At 46.6% G+C, this 12,771-nt stretch overlaps 1 protein-coding gene across 2 annotated transcripts in view; it reads right to left on the bottom strand.

The window, feature by feature from the left end:
• The window catches only part of LOC109879244 (CSC1-like protein 2), an 82,879-nt gene that overhangs the window by 58,133 nt on the left and 11,975 nt on the right, over nucleotides 1-12,771 (bottom strand). The window contains exons 2-4 of one of the 2 annotated variants that reach the window (XM_031804689.1): nucleotides 2,891-3,180; nucleotides 872-951; nucleotides 23-61 (exon numbers count right to left, since the gene is read on the bottom strand). In XM_031804689.1, coding sequence (XP_031660549.1) covers nucleotides 23-61; nucleotides 872-951; nucleotides 2,891-3,127 — 356 coding nt within the window. In that variant the 5' untranslated portion in view covers nucleotides 3,128-3,180. The remainder of the gene's footprint in view (nucleotides 1-22; nucleotides 62-871; nucleotides 952-2,890; nucleotides 3,181-12,771) is intronic. The other variant, XM_031804690.1, reaches the window with a different exon arrangement.

Below are 12,771 nucleotides of genomic sequence, written 5' to 3'. Positions count from 1 at the left end.
GTGACGCGGTAACATTACATACTATTCCTGTTCGTCCAGACGGCTGTATCGCTGACTCCGTCTTCAGAGAGAAAACAAAAACAGAAAAACAATATGGCAGGGGGTCAGCTTGGTAGAGTCCTGGAGGAGAAACTAGTGATCGATGCAGTTAATCAGGGCCAATCACAGTTCAGTTGTCTCTACAGTGACAGAGGGCCTCTGCTGGGGTTATACATAGTAGCTATATTACAAACACTTCCAAACAGATTAATATACAGGCCATTAGCAAATTCCTTTAAACAAAGCCACTCAACTCATACATGCACACAGTTTTTACATATGGCTGGTCCTGGGAATTGAAACCATTGTTCTGAGGTTTCAGACGTCACGCTCTACCAAACTGAGCTAAAGAGGGTCACGAGCTTTGACGAGAGTAAACATAATGTAGTCTTGAGTATTGTCTATATAACAACAGCACCATGAAGACCACAAATCCATAAAATGTCTGCTAATGTTTGGTTCATACTGAATTTTAAAAAGCATCAAACACAGATATACAGTAGACCTAGATGTCAAAGGGGATTCACTATCTGGATATGAGATGACTTACAAGTATTGCAGGCATGCAGCAGGGGAAAACAATGTGCCCATCTATGGACCATCACCCTCTAAGAGTGGCGCTAAGACTACTGTGTGGCATCAAAGCTGTGGGTTCAATTCCAACAGGGATCACATACTAAACATGTCTGTGTGTTCTTTCCCCGGTGTGTCTCAGCCTGTGTGACTCAGTTGGTAAGAGATTGTGGCGCTACCTGGCAACTCCTCAACGCCAAGGTGTTGGGTTCAATTCCTGCAGGGATCACATGGTAAAGATGACAGTGTAGTGGTTTACCTGTCTGCATCAGTGACCAGCGCCAAGCGGCCATAGTCCCACGCTACCTTCCTCAAGATGGAGAACACAAACAGGAGTACCTAGGAAAAACACACACACACACGTCAAAATAGGATAACTAGGAAGGCCACACACACACGTTAAAACTGGATAACTAGGAAGGCCACACACACGTTAAAACAAACTGACCACTTGTCAAAAGGTCATCCTTCATCTTCAATAGGGAGGGAGAGGTCCCAATGTACACAGAGAGGGGGGTAGGAGCCTCACCATACATTAGGCAGGCTGCCTTCCCAATGTACACAGAGAGGGGGGTACCTTCAGGGGTTGTTTTATGTCAGATCTAACCAATCACAGCTCCGTCTATATGAAGGAAAACATCAGATCTAACCAATCACAGCTCCGTCTATATGAAGGAAAACATCAGATCTAACCAATTAAATCACAGCTCCGTCTATATGAAGGAAAACATCAGATCTAACCAATCACAGCTCCGTCTATATGAAGGAAAACATCAGATCTAACCAATCACAGCTCCGTCTATATGAAGGAAAACATCAGATCTAACCAATCACAGCTCTGTCTATATGAAGGAAAACATCAGATCTAACCAATTAAATCATAGCTCCGTCTATATGAAGGAAAACATCAGATCTAACCAATCACAGCTCTGTCTATATGAAGGAAAACATCAGATCTAACCAATCACAGCTCCGTCTATATGAAGGAAAACATCAGATCTAACCAATCACAGCTCCGTCTATACGAAGGAAAACATCAGATCTAACCAATTAAATCACAGCTCCGTCTATATGAAGGAAAACATCAGATCTAACCAATCACAGCTCTGTCTATATGAAGGAAAACATCAGATCTAACCAATCACAGCTCTGTCTATATGAAGGAAAACATCTGATCTAACCAATCACAGCTCCGTCTATATGAAGGAAAACATCTGATCTAACCAATCACAGCTCCGTCTATACGAAGGAAAACATCAGATCTAACCAATCACAGCTCCATCTATACGAAGGAAAACATCAGATCTAACCAATCACAGCTCCATCTATACGAAGGAAAACATCAGATCTAACCAATTAAATCACAGCTCCGCCTATATGAAGGAAAACATCAGATCTAACCAATTAAATCACAGCTCCGTCTATATGAAGGAAAACATCAGATCTAACCAATCACAGCTCCGTCTATATGAAGGAAAACATCAGATCTAACCAATCACAGCTCCGTCTATATGAAGGAAAACATCAGATCTAACCAATCACAGCTCCTTCTATATGAAGGAAAACATCAGATCTAACCAATCACAGCTCCTTCTATACGAAGGAAAACATCAGATCTAACCAATCACAGCTCCGTCTATACGAAGGAAAACATCAGATCTAACCAATCACAGCTCCGTCTATACGAAGGAAAACATCGGATCTAACCAATTAAATCACAGCTCCGCCTATATGAAGGAAAACATCAGATCTAACCAATTAAATCACAGCTCCGTCTATATGAAGGAAAACATCAGATCTAACCAATCACAGCTCCGTCTATATGAAGGAAAACATCAGATCTAACCAATCACAGCTCCGTCTATATGAAGGAAAACATCAGATCTAACCAATCACAGCTCCGTCTATATGAAGGAAAACATCAGATCTAACCAATCACAGCTCCTTCTATATGAAGGAAAACATCAGATCTAACCAATCACAGCTCCTTCTATATGAAGGAAAACATCAGATCTAACCAATCACAGCTCCGTCTATATGAAGGAAAACATCTAGACATGTCACAACATCAGCTGTACAACCCTGACTCTCGGTTTGTGTGTGTGGTATGCATATGTGTGTGTGTGTGTGTGTGTGTGTGGTATGCATATGTGTGTGTGTGTGTGTGGGGGGGGGGGGGGGGCCGAAGAAACCTTTCTGATTATCAGGTGAAAAATAAAGTTGTATTATACTGTATACTCATCTCTGTTTGACCTTTGAACTCTTGCGTTTGACTCACCAGGAAGCACATGAAGTCGAGTGCGAGGACGGTGGGCACCCCTCCGAAGGGCAGACCCTGAAGCACGGTGGATCGGATACGGGCGGTGTAGCAGTAGTCCCTGGAGGTCTCACCCCCACCGGAGGTATTGCTCTGCTGGGTGGGGCAGTTACCAAGGACCCCTCCGGGACACATGGCCCCATGTACCCCCCCTTGGGCCCCCCACATCACCACACCCACCATCAGCAGTATAGACATGCTGAGGCTTCAGTTAAGATTCAGCTCCGAACTCACTGCAGCATCTTAAACACCTGGAGGAGAGAAGACCAGCGAATTTAGGCAATTCAGAGGTAGGTGATTATATTTGGGGTGGCAGGGTAGCCTAGTGGTTAGAGCGTTGGACTAGTAACCGAAAGGTTGCAAGTTCAAAACCCCGAGCTGACAAGGTATAAATCTGTCATTCTGCCCCTGAACAGGCAGTTAACCCACTGTTCCTAGGCTGTCATTGAAAATAAGAATTTGTTCTTAACTGACTTGCCTGGTTAAATAAAGGGATTATTATTATTATTTTTTTTAAATGGTCCAATTTCACAGGACGCCTCTGCTAAGGAGGGTATCAGAAATACCGGTTATACTAGGTTATACTAGGGTTGGGTGTTATCTAGACTTCCATACCCGTGTCAGCCCGTGTCAACCAGTGTCAACCCGTGTCAACCCGTGTCAACCCGTGTCAGCCCGTGTCAACCCGTGTCAACCCGTGTCAACCCGTGTCAACCCGTGTCAACCCGTGTCAACCCGTGTCAGCCCGTGTCAACCCGTGTCAACCCGTGTCAACCCGTGTCAACCCGTGTCAACCCGTGTCAGCCCGTGTCAACCCGTGTCAACCCGTGTCAACCCGTGTCAGCCCGTGTCAGCCCGTGTCAACCCGTGTCAACCCGTGTCAGCCCGTGTCAACCCGTGTCAACCCGTGTCAACCCGTGTCAACCCGTGTCAGCCCGTGTCAGCCCGTGTCAACCCGTGTCAGCCCGTGTCAGCCCGTGTCAACCCGTGTCAACCCGTGTCAACCCGTGTCAACCCGTGTCAGCCCGTGTCAACCCGTGTCAACCCGTGTCAACCCGTGTCAACCCGTGTCAACCCGTGTCAACCAGGGACAACTATTTATATTTTATATTACGTTTACTTAACAGAATGCTAACAAAATGCTAACAAGTACTAAGGAATTCCCATAGTAAATGCTAGGTAAATGCTAAGGAGCACATGCTAATGATGTATTTATTACTAGGACATGCAAGTAACTCAAAACACAGTTTACAGCACACAAAAAAAAAAGTGGGGATCTGACAGGGGATTGTGTCTGCTGCTGTTACCAAGAAGCTAGATCTTGCAAAGCCACTTCGCTAACATTAGCAAAAACCCAGCTAAAGAAAATGTAATTAGCCACAACTTAGATAGTTAACTTAATAGTTAAGATATATAGCTGTCAAAAATTAGTGAATTTCATACTTGGCCACCTCACTAAAGTTGCGCCGCAGGAATGACTGACCTCAAGAAGCTCCCGTTTTACCCGTTGTGCTTCTATGTAAATAAACAGACGTGATTGGCTCCTATTTAAATAAACAGACGTGATTGGCTCCTATTTAAATAAACAGACGTGATTGGCTCCTATTTAAATAAACAGACGTGATTGGCTCCTATTTAAATAAACAGACGTGATTGGCTCCTATTTAAATAAACAGACGTGATTGGCTCCTATTTAAATAAACAGACGTGACTGGCTCCTATTTAAATAAACAGACGTGACTGGCTCTATGTAATAGATGTCTGAAAACATCTCCTCTCAGAAACAGTCTGAAAACATCTCCTCTCAGAAACAGTCTGAAAACATCTCCTCTCAGAAACAGTCTGAAAACATCTCTCAGAAACAGTCTGAAAACATCTCTCAGAAACAGTCTGAAAACATCTCTCAGAAACAGTCTGAAAACATCTCTCAGAAACAGTCTGAAAACATCTCTCAGAAACAGTCTGAAAACATCTCTCAGAAACAGTCTGAAAAGGGACCAGAAATATAGCAGAACAGAATAATGTTGAAGACGCCTCCAACAAACAATTGAGGGACAATTGAGCCCTGAGTACCAGGTCATTAGGACCTGATGGAGGGACAATAGAGACCTGAGTACCAGGCCATTAGGACCTGATGGAGGGACGATAGAGCCCTGAGTACCAGGCCATTAGGACCTGATGGAGGGACGATAGAGCCCTGAGTACCAGGTCATTAGGACCTGATGGAGGGACGATAGAGCCCTGAGTACCAGGCCATTAGGACCTGATGGAGGGACAATAGAGCCCTGAGTACCAGGCCATTACGACCTGATGGAGGGACAATAGAGCCCTGAGTACCAGGTCATTAGGACCTGATGGAGGGACAATAGAGCCCTGAGTACCAGGTCATTAGGACCTGATGGAGGGACAATAGAGCCCTGAGTACCAGGTCATTAGGACCTGATGGAGGGACGATAGAGCCCTGAGTACCAGGTCATTAGGACCTGATGGAGGGACAATAGAGCCCTGAGTACCAGGCCATTAGGACCTGATGGAGGGACAATAGAGCCCTGAGTACCAGGCCATTAGGACCTGATGGAGGGACGATAGAGCCCTGAGTACCAGGCCATTAGGACCTGATGGAGGGACGATAGAGCCCTGAGTACCAGGCCATTAGGACCTGATGGAGGGACGATAGAGACCTGAGTACCAGGTCATTAGGACCTGATGGAGGGACGATAGAGCCCTGAGTACCAGGTCATTAGGACCTGATGGAGGGACAATAGAGCCCTGAGTACCAGGCCATTAGGACCTGATGGAGGGACAATAGAGCCCTGAGTACCAGGCCATTAGGACCTGATGGAGGGACGATAGAGCCCTGAGTACCAGGCCATTAGGACCTGATGGAGGGACAATAGAGCCCTGAGTACCAGGCCATTAGGACCTGATGGAGGGACGATAGAGCCCTGAGTACCAGGTCATTAGGACCTGATGGAGGGACAATAGAGCCCTGAGTACCAGGTCATTAGGACCTGATGGAGCGACGATAGAGCCCTGAGTACCAGGTCATTAGGACCTGATGGAGGGACGATAGAGCCCTGAGTACCAGGCCATTAGGACCTGATGGAGGGACGATAGAGCCCTGAGTACCAGGCCATTACGACCTGATGGAGGGACGATAGAGCCCTGAGTACCAGGCCATTACGACCTGATGGAGGGACGATAGAGCCCTGAGTACCAGGCCATTAGGACCTGATGGAGGGACGATAGAGCCCTGAGTACCAGGCCATTAGGACCTGATGGAGGGACGATAGAGCCCTGAGTACCAGGTCATTAGGACCTGATGGAGGGACAATAGAGCCCTGAGTACCAGGCCATTAGGACCTGATGGAGGGACGATAGAGCCCTGAGTACCAGGCCATTAGGACCTGATGGAGGGACAATAGAGCCCTGAGTACCAGGTCATTAGGACCTGATGGAGGGACGATAGAGCCCTGAGTACCAGGCCATTAGGACCTGATGGAGGGACGATAGAGCCCTGAGTACCAGGCCATTAGGACCTGATGGAGGGACAATAGAGACCTGAGTACCAGGCCATTAGGACCTGATGGAGGGACAATAGAGCCCTGAGTACCAGGCCATTAGGACCTGATGGAGGGACAATAGAGACCTGAGTACCAGGCCATTAGGACCTGATGGAGGGACAATAGAGACCTGAGTACCAGGCCATTAGGACCTGATGGAGGGACAATAGAGACCTGAGTACCAGGCCATTAGGACTTGGATGGCCGTTTGCTAGTTGGATACTACCAACACATGTCCAGGGTGCATAAAATTAGATTACCGTAAATGTATTGTGGTCATGACTGCAGAAGTGGTGGTAATACGGTCATCTCAACAGACCGACATGTATCCATTAAGGCCAGATATTGTTTTCAACTACTTTTAAGAGGACACAACTGTTGTAACATAATGAATACTAAACTAAAAACACAAATAATCTAATCTGGTACAGAACAAGATTAACTAAAATGTTATTGTGTCCTGTTATTAAAGTCAGATGTTACTACTATATTAATAGCATGGTTATGATGTCTACGTCACGCTTCTCATCTGAACAGTCAGATAAGGTCGTCTCAAAACAAAAGCCTTTGTATTAACGTTGGGGGAAGGGGTCAAAAGATGAGAGAGAAGACTACAGTAGCTGAACAAGCTGTCTTGCAGAGTGTTTGAGGGATAGTTACCCATAGGGCTCTGGTCAGAATTAGTGCACTACGTTACCCATAGGCCTCTGGTCAAAACTAGCTATATAGAGAATAGGGTGCCATTTGTGACCCAGTCTTGTCTCCTCTCCGGGTTGAGACGGTGGTGTCTTGTCTCCTCTCCGGGTTGAGACTGTGGGGTCTTGTCTCCTCTCCGGGTTGAGACTGTGGGGTCTTGTCTCCTCTCCGGGTTGAGACTGTGGGGTCTTGTCTCCTCTCCGGGTTGAGACTGTGGGGTCTTGTCTCCTCTCCGGGTTGAGACTGTGGGGTCTTGTCTCCTCTCCGGGTTGAGACTGTGGGGTCTTGTCTCCTCTCCGGGTTGAGACTGTGGGGTCTTGTCTCCTCTCCGGGTTGAGACTGTGGGGTCTTGTCTCCTCTCCGGGTTGAGACTGTGGGGTCTTGTCTCCTCTCCGGGTTGAGACTGTGGGGTCTTGTCTCCTCTCCGGGTTGAGACTGTGGGGTCTTGTCTCCTCTCCGGGTTGAGACTGTGGGGTCTTGTCTCCTCTCCGGGTTGAGACTGTGGGGTCTTGTCTCCTCTCCGGGTAGACTGTGGGGTCTTGTCTCCTCTCCGGGTAGACTGTGGTGTCTATACCCTCTATTAATCTATTGTTCTCTAGCAGCCTCCCTCTGTCCTCTGTCCCTCTCGCCATTCCTTGACCTTTCACCTCTCTCCCTCCTTCTCCGTTCCTTGCTCTCTCAACTCCCGGCCACTCTCTTTTTTCTCTGTCAGTGTGATGTCACAGCATTCCAGGAGGAGTATTAATGGGTTAGTGTTGGGACAGATGAGCAGAACAGCGCTGGTAATGTGTGTGTGTGGGGTAATGTTGGTGTTAGTAGGTCGAAGAGGCAGAGAAAAATACGTTTTTTTTGCAGTACACACATCAGATTGCTTGTTAGCCTCTTAGCCCATTAACCTAGTCTGAGAAACAGCTCTTAGCCCATTAACCTAGTCTGAGAAACGCCTCTTAGCCCATTAACCTAGTCTGAGAAACGCCTCTTAGCCCATTAACCTAGTCTGAGAAACAGCTCTTAGCCCATTAACCTAGTCTGAGAAACGCCTCTTAGCCTAGTCTGAGAAACAGCTCTTAGCCCATTAACCTAGTCTGAGAAACGCCTCTTAGCCCATTAGCCTAGTCTGAGAAACGCCTCTTAGCCCATTAGCCTAGTCTGAGAAACGCCTCTTAGCCCATTAGCCTAGTCTGAGAAACGCCTCTTAGCCTAGTCTGAGAAACGCCTCTTAGCCCATTAACCTAGTCTGAGAAACGCCTCTTAGCCCATTAACCTAGTCTGAGAAACACCTCTTAGCCCATTAACCTAGTCTGAGAAACGCCTCTTAGCCTAGTCTGAGAAAAGCCTCTTAGCCTAGTCTGAGAAACACCTCTTAGCCTAGTGTGAGAAACGCCTCTTAGCCCATTAGCCTAGTGTGAGAAACGCCTCTTAGCCTAGTGTGAGAAACGCCTCTTAGCCTAGTGTGAGAAACGCCTCTTAGCCCATTAACCTAGTCTGAGAAACACCTCTTAGCCCATTAGCCTAGTCTGAGAAACGCCTCTTAGCCCGTTAGCCTAGTCTGAGAAACGCCTCGTAGCCTAGTTTGCGAAACGCCTCTTAACCTAGTCTGAGAATAGCTTCCAAGCCAAACCACTGCTGGGGGCATTACCACAACTATCCCCTACACCACCCCAGGGACTGTTCAACTTTTTATCCCAGGGATAGGGATGTTTTTCTGGGATCCAAGCATATGAAATCATGTGACCTGTCTGGTGAGTATGCAGGCCATGAAAGAACTGGGCAAATTTCAGCTTCCAGGAATTGTGTACAGATCCTTGCGACATGGGGCCATGCATTATTATGCTGAAACATGAGGTGATGGCGGAGGATGAAAGGCACGACAACGGGCCTCAGGATCTCGTAACTATCTCCGTGCATTCAAATTGCCATCGATGAAATGTATTTGTGTTCGTTGTCCGTAGTTTACGCCTGCCCATACCATAACCCCACCGTCACCATGGGGCACTCTGTTCACAACGTTGACATCAGCAACCCGCTAGCCCATACACGTGGTCTGCGGTTGTGAGGCCAGATGGACGTACTGCCAAATTCTCCACGTATCGCCAAACTGGAGGCAGCTTATGGTAGAGAAATTAACATTACACTCTCAGCAACAGCTCTGGTGGACATTCCTGCAGTCAGCAATTAATGAACATGCACCTGTGGAACTGTCGTTAAGACACTAACAGTTTACAGACGGTAGGCAATTAAGGTCACAGTAATTAAAACATAGGACAATAAAGAGGCCTTTCTAGTGACTCTGAAAAACACCAAAAGAAAGATGCCCAGGGTCCCTGCTCATCTGCGTGAACAAGGTGCTGCAAGGAGGCATGACTGCAGATGTGGCCAGGGCAATAAATTGCTATGTCCGTACTGTGAGACGCCTAAGACAGCGCTACAGGGAGACAGGACGGACAGCTGATTGTCCTCGCACTGGCATAACACATGTAACAACACCTGCACAGGATCGGTACATCTGAACATCACACATGCGGGACAGGTACAGGATGGCAACAACAACTGCTCAAGTTACACCAGGAACGCACAATCCCTCCATCAATGCTCAGACTGTCTGCAATAGGCTGAGAGAGGCTGGACTGAGGCTTGTAGGCCTGTTGTAAGGCAGGTCCTCACCAGACATCACCGGCAACAACATCGCCTATGGGTACAAACCCACCGTCGTTGGACCAGACAGGACTGGCAAAAAGTGCTCTTCACTGACGAGTCACGGTTTTGTCTCACCAGGGGTGATAGTTGACGTCGAAGGAATGAGTGTTACACCGAGGCCTGTACTTTGGAGCGGGATTGATCTAGAGGTGGAGGGTCCGTCATGGTCTGGGGCGGTGTGTCACAGCATCATCGGACTGAGCTTGTTGTCATTGCAGGCAATCTCAACGCTGATCGGAGGGTGAGGACTAGGGCCATTCCCCCCAGAAATGTCCGGGACCTTGCAAGTGCCTTGGTGGAAGAGTGGGGTAACATCTCACAGCAAGAACTGGCAAATCTGGTGCAGTCCATGAAGAGGAGATGCACTGCAGTACTTAATGCAGCTGGTGGCCACACCAGATACTGACTGTTACTTTTGATTTTGACCCCCCCCCCCCCCCTTTGTTCAGGGACACTTTATTCAATTTCTGTTAGTCACATGTTCGTGGAACTTGTTCAGTTTATGTCTCAGTTGTTGAATCTTGTTATGTTCGTACAAATATTTACACATGTTAAGTTTGCTGAAAATAAACGCAGTTGACAGTGACGTTTCTTTCTTTGCTGATATATATATATATATATATATATATATATAATTTTAGAATAAGTCTAACGTACCAAAATGTGGAAAAAGGGAAGAGCTCTGAATACTTTCCAAATGCACTGTATGTATATATATGTATTTGTTATATAAATATATATCCACCGTTAACATGTCTGTGACTAGAGAAGGCTGCTCCAGCCAGTCTGAACAGGACAACACTGCAGCACTGTAACACTTTAACATTCAACACTGCAGCACTGTAACACTAACATTCAACACTGCAGCACTGTAACACTAACATTCAACACTGCAGCACTGTAACACTTTAACATTCAACACTGCAGCACTGTAGCACTGCAACACTGTAGCACTGTAACACATTAACATTCAACACTGCAGCACTGTAACACTTTAACATTCAACACTGCAGCACTGTAACACTGTAGCACTGTAACACTAACACTGTAACACTCAGCATTGTAACACTGTAACACTAACACGAACACTAACACTGCAACACTGTAGCACTGCAACACTGTAGCACTGTAACACTGTAACACTAACACTGCAGCACTGCAACACTGCAACACTGCAACACTAACACTGCAGCACTGCAACACTGCAACACTAACACTGTAGCACTAACACTGCAACACTGCAACACTGCAACACGGTAACACTCAGCATTGTAACACTGTAACACTAACACGAACACTAACACTGCAACACTGTAGCACTGCAACACTGTAGCACTGTAACACTGTAACACTAACACTGCAGCACTGCAACACTGCAACACTGCAACACTAACACTGCAGCACTGCAACACTGCAACACTAACACTGTAGCACTAACACTGCAACACTGCAACACTGCAACACGGTAACACTCAGCATTGTAACACTAACACTGTAACACGAACACTAACACTGCAACACTGTAGCACTGCAACACTGTAGCACTGTAACATTCAGCACTGTAACATTCAGCACTGTAACACTGTAGCACTGCAACACTGTAGCACTGCAACACTGTAGCACTGCAACACTGTAGCACTGCAACACTGTAGCACTGCAACACTGTAGCACTGCAACACTGTAGCACTGCAACACTGTAGCACTGCAACACTGTAGCACTGCAACACTGTAGCACTGCAACACTGTAGCACTGTAACACTTTAACATTCAACACTGTAGCACTGTAGCACTGTAGCACTGCAACACTCAGCACTGTAACACTGTAGCACTAACACTAACATTCAATGCTGTAGCACTGTAGCACTGTAGCACTGCAACACTCAGCACTGTAACACTGTAGCACTAACATTCAGCACTGTAACACTAACACTGCAACACTGTAGCACTGCAACACTGTAACATTCAGCACTGTAACACTGCAACACTGCAACATTCAGCACTGTAACACTGTAGCACTGTAACACTGCAACACTGTAACACTGTAGCACTGTAACATTCAGCACTGTAACACTAACACTGCAACACTAACACTGCAACACTAACACTAACACTGTATCACTGCAACACTGCAACACTGTAACACTGTAGCACTGCAGCACTGCAACACTGTAACACTGTAACACTAACACTGCAACAAAGTATTGTTTTAACTTATTATTTCCCAACAGTCAGTGTTTTCCGCTAGCGCCGGCTGTCTGCTATACAGCCGTTTAGTCCATTTTCAGCCGGGTACTTTTCCCACTTAAATCAATTAGGCTGCTATTAAAATGTGCTAGTCAGAATAAAGGTCTTCCGAGCCCTCTCCCGCTACAATGAACGATATGCATCTTCTAGCCATCTATCGATAGGACAGGCGACCTGTCAGTCACAAAGTGAGCGATGACAGGAAAACACTGCTGGTTTGACAGTCTGCCGTGTGTGTTGCAGTCGAATTTCTACACCAAGGCAGAGAGCATGAATCTAATGTCCCATATAATGTGGTAATGATGAGTCGATATCCACAGCCTATTGTTATCTGGGCACATGTATTTTATTTTGTGTGCAAGGTAAGACATTAACAATGGCCGCTGGGGGGGTGTAAAAACACACGCGAGCTGTCCAGAGCAACACAAATCTACTCGCTGAGCTTATTTATTTAAGGCAAAGTGATTTACAAACGTACATCTTTAATAATGAACATACTACCAATATGGCGGCTACAGTTGATTCAGCGTAGCTAGCCTACTGTAGCAGTGTCCATATCTCTGATTCAGCGTAGCTAGCCTACTGTAGCAGTGTCCATATCTCTGATTCAGCGTAGCTAGCCTACTGTAGCAGTGTCCATAT

The sequence above is a fragment of the Oncorhynchus kisutch genome, linkage group LG25, assembly GCF_002021735.2.
Source record: "Oncorhynchus kisutch isolate 150728-3 linkage group LG25, Okis_V2, whole genome shotgun sequence".
NCBI lineage: Eukaryota > Metazoa > Chordata > Actinopteri > Salmoniformes > Salmonidae > Oncorhynchus > Oncorhynchus kisutch.
The sequence above is the reverse complement of the archived record's forward strand: the minus strand, read 5'-3'. Positions and strand labels throughout refer to the sequence as shown.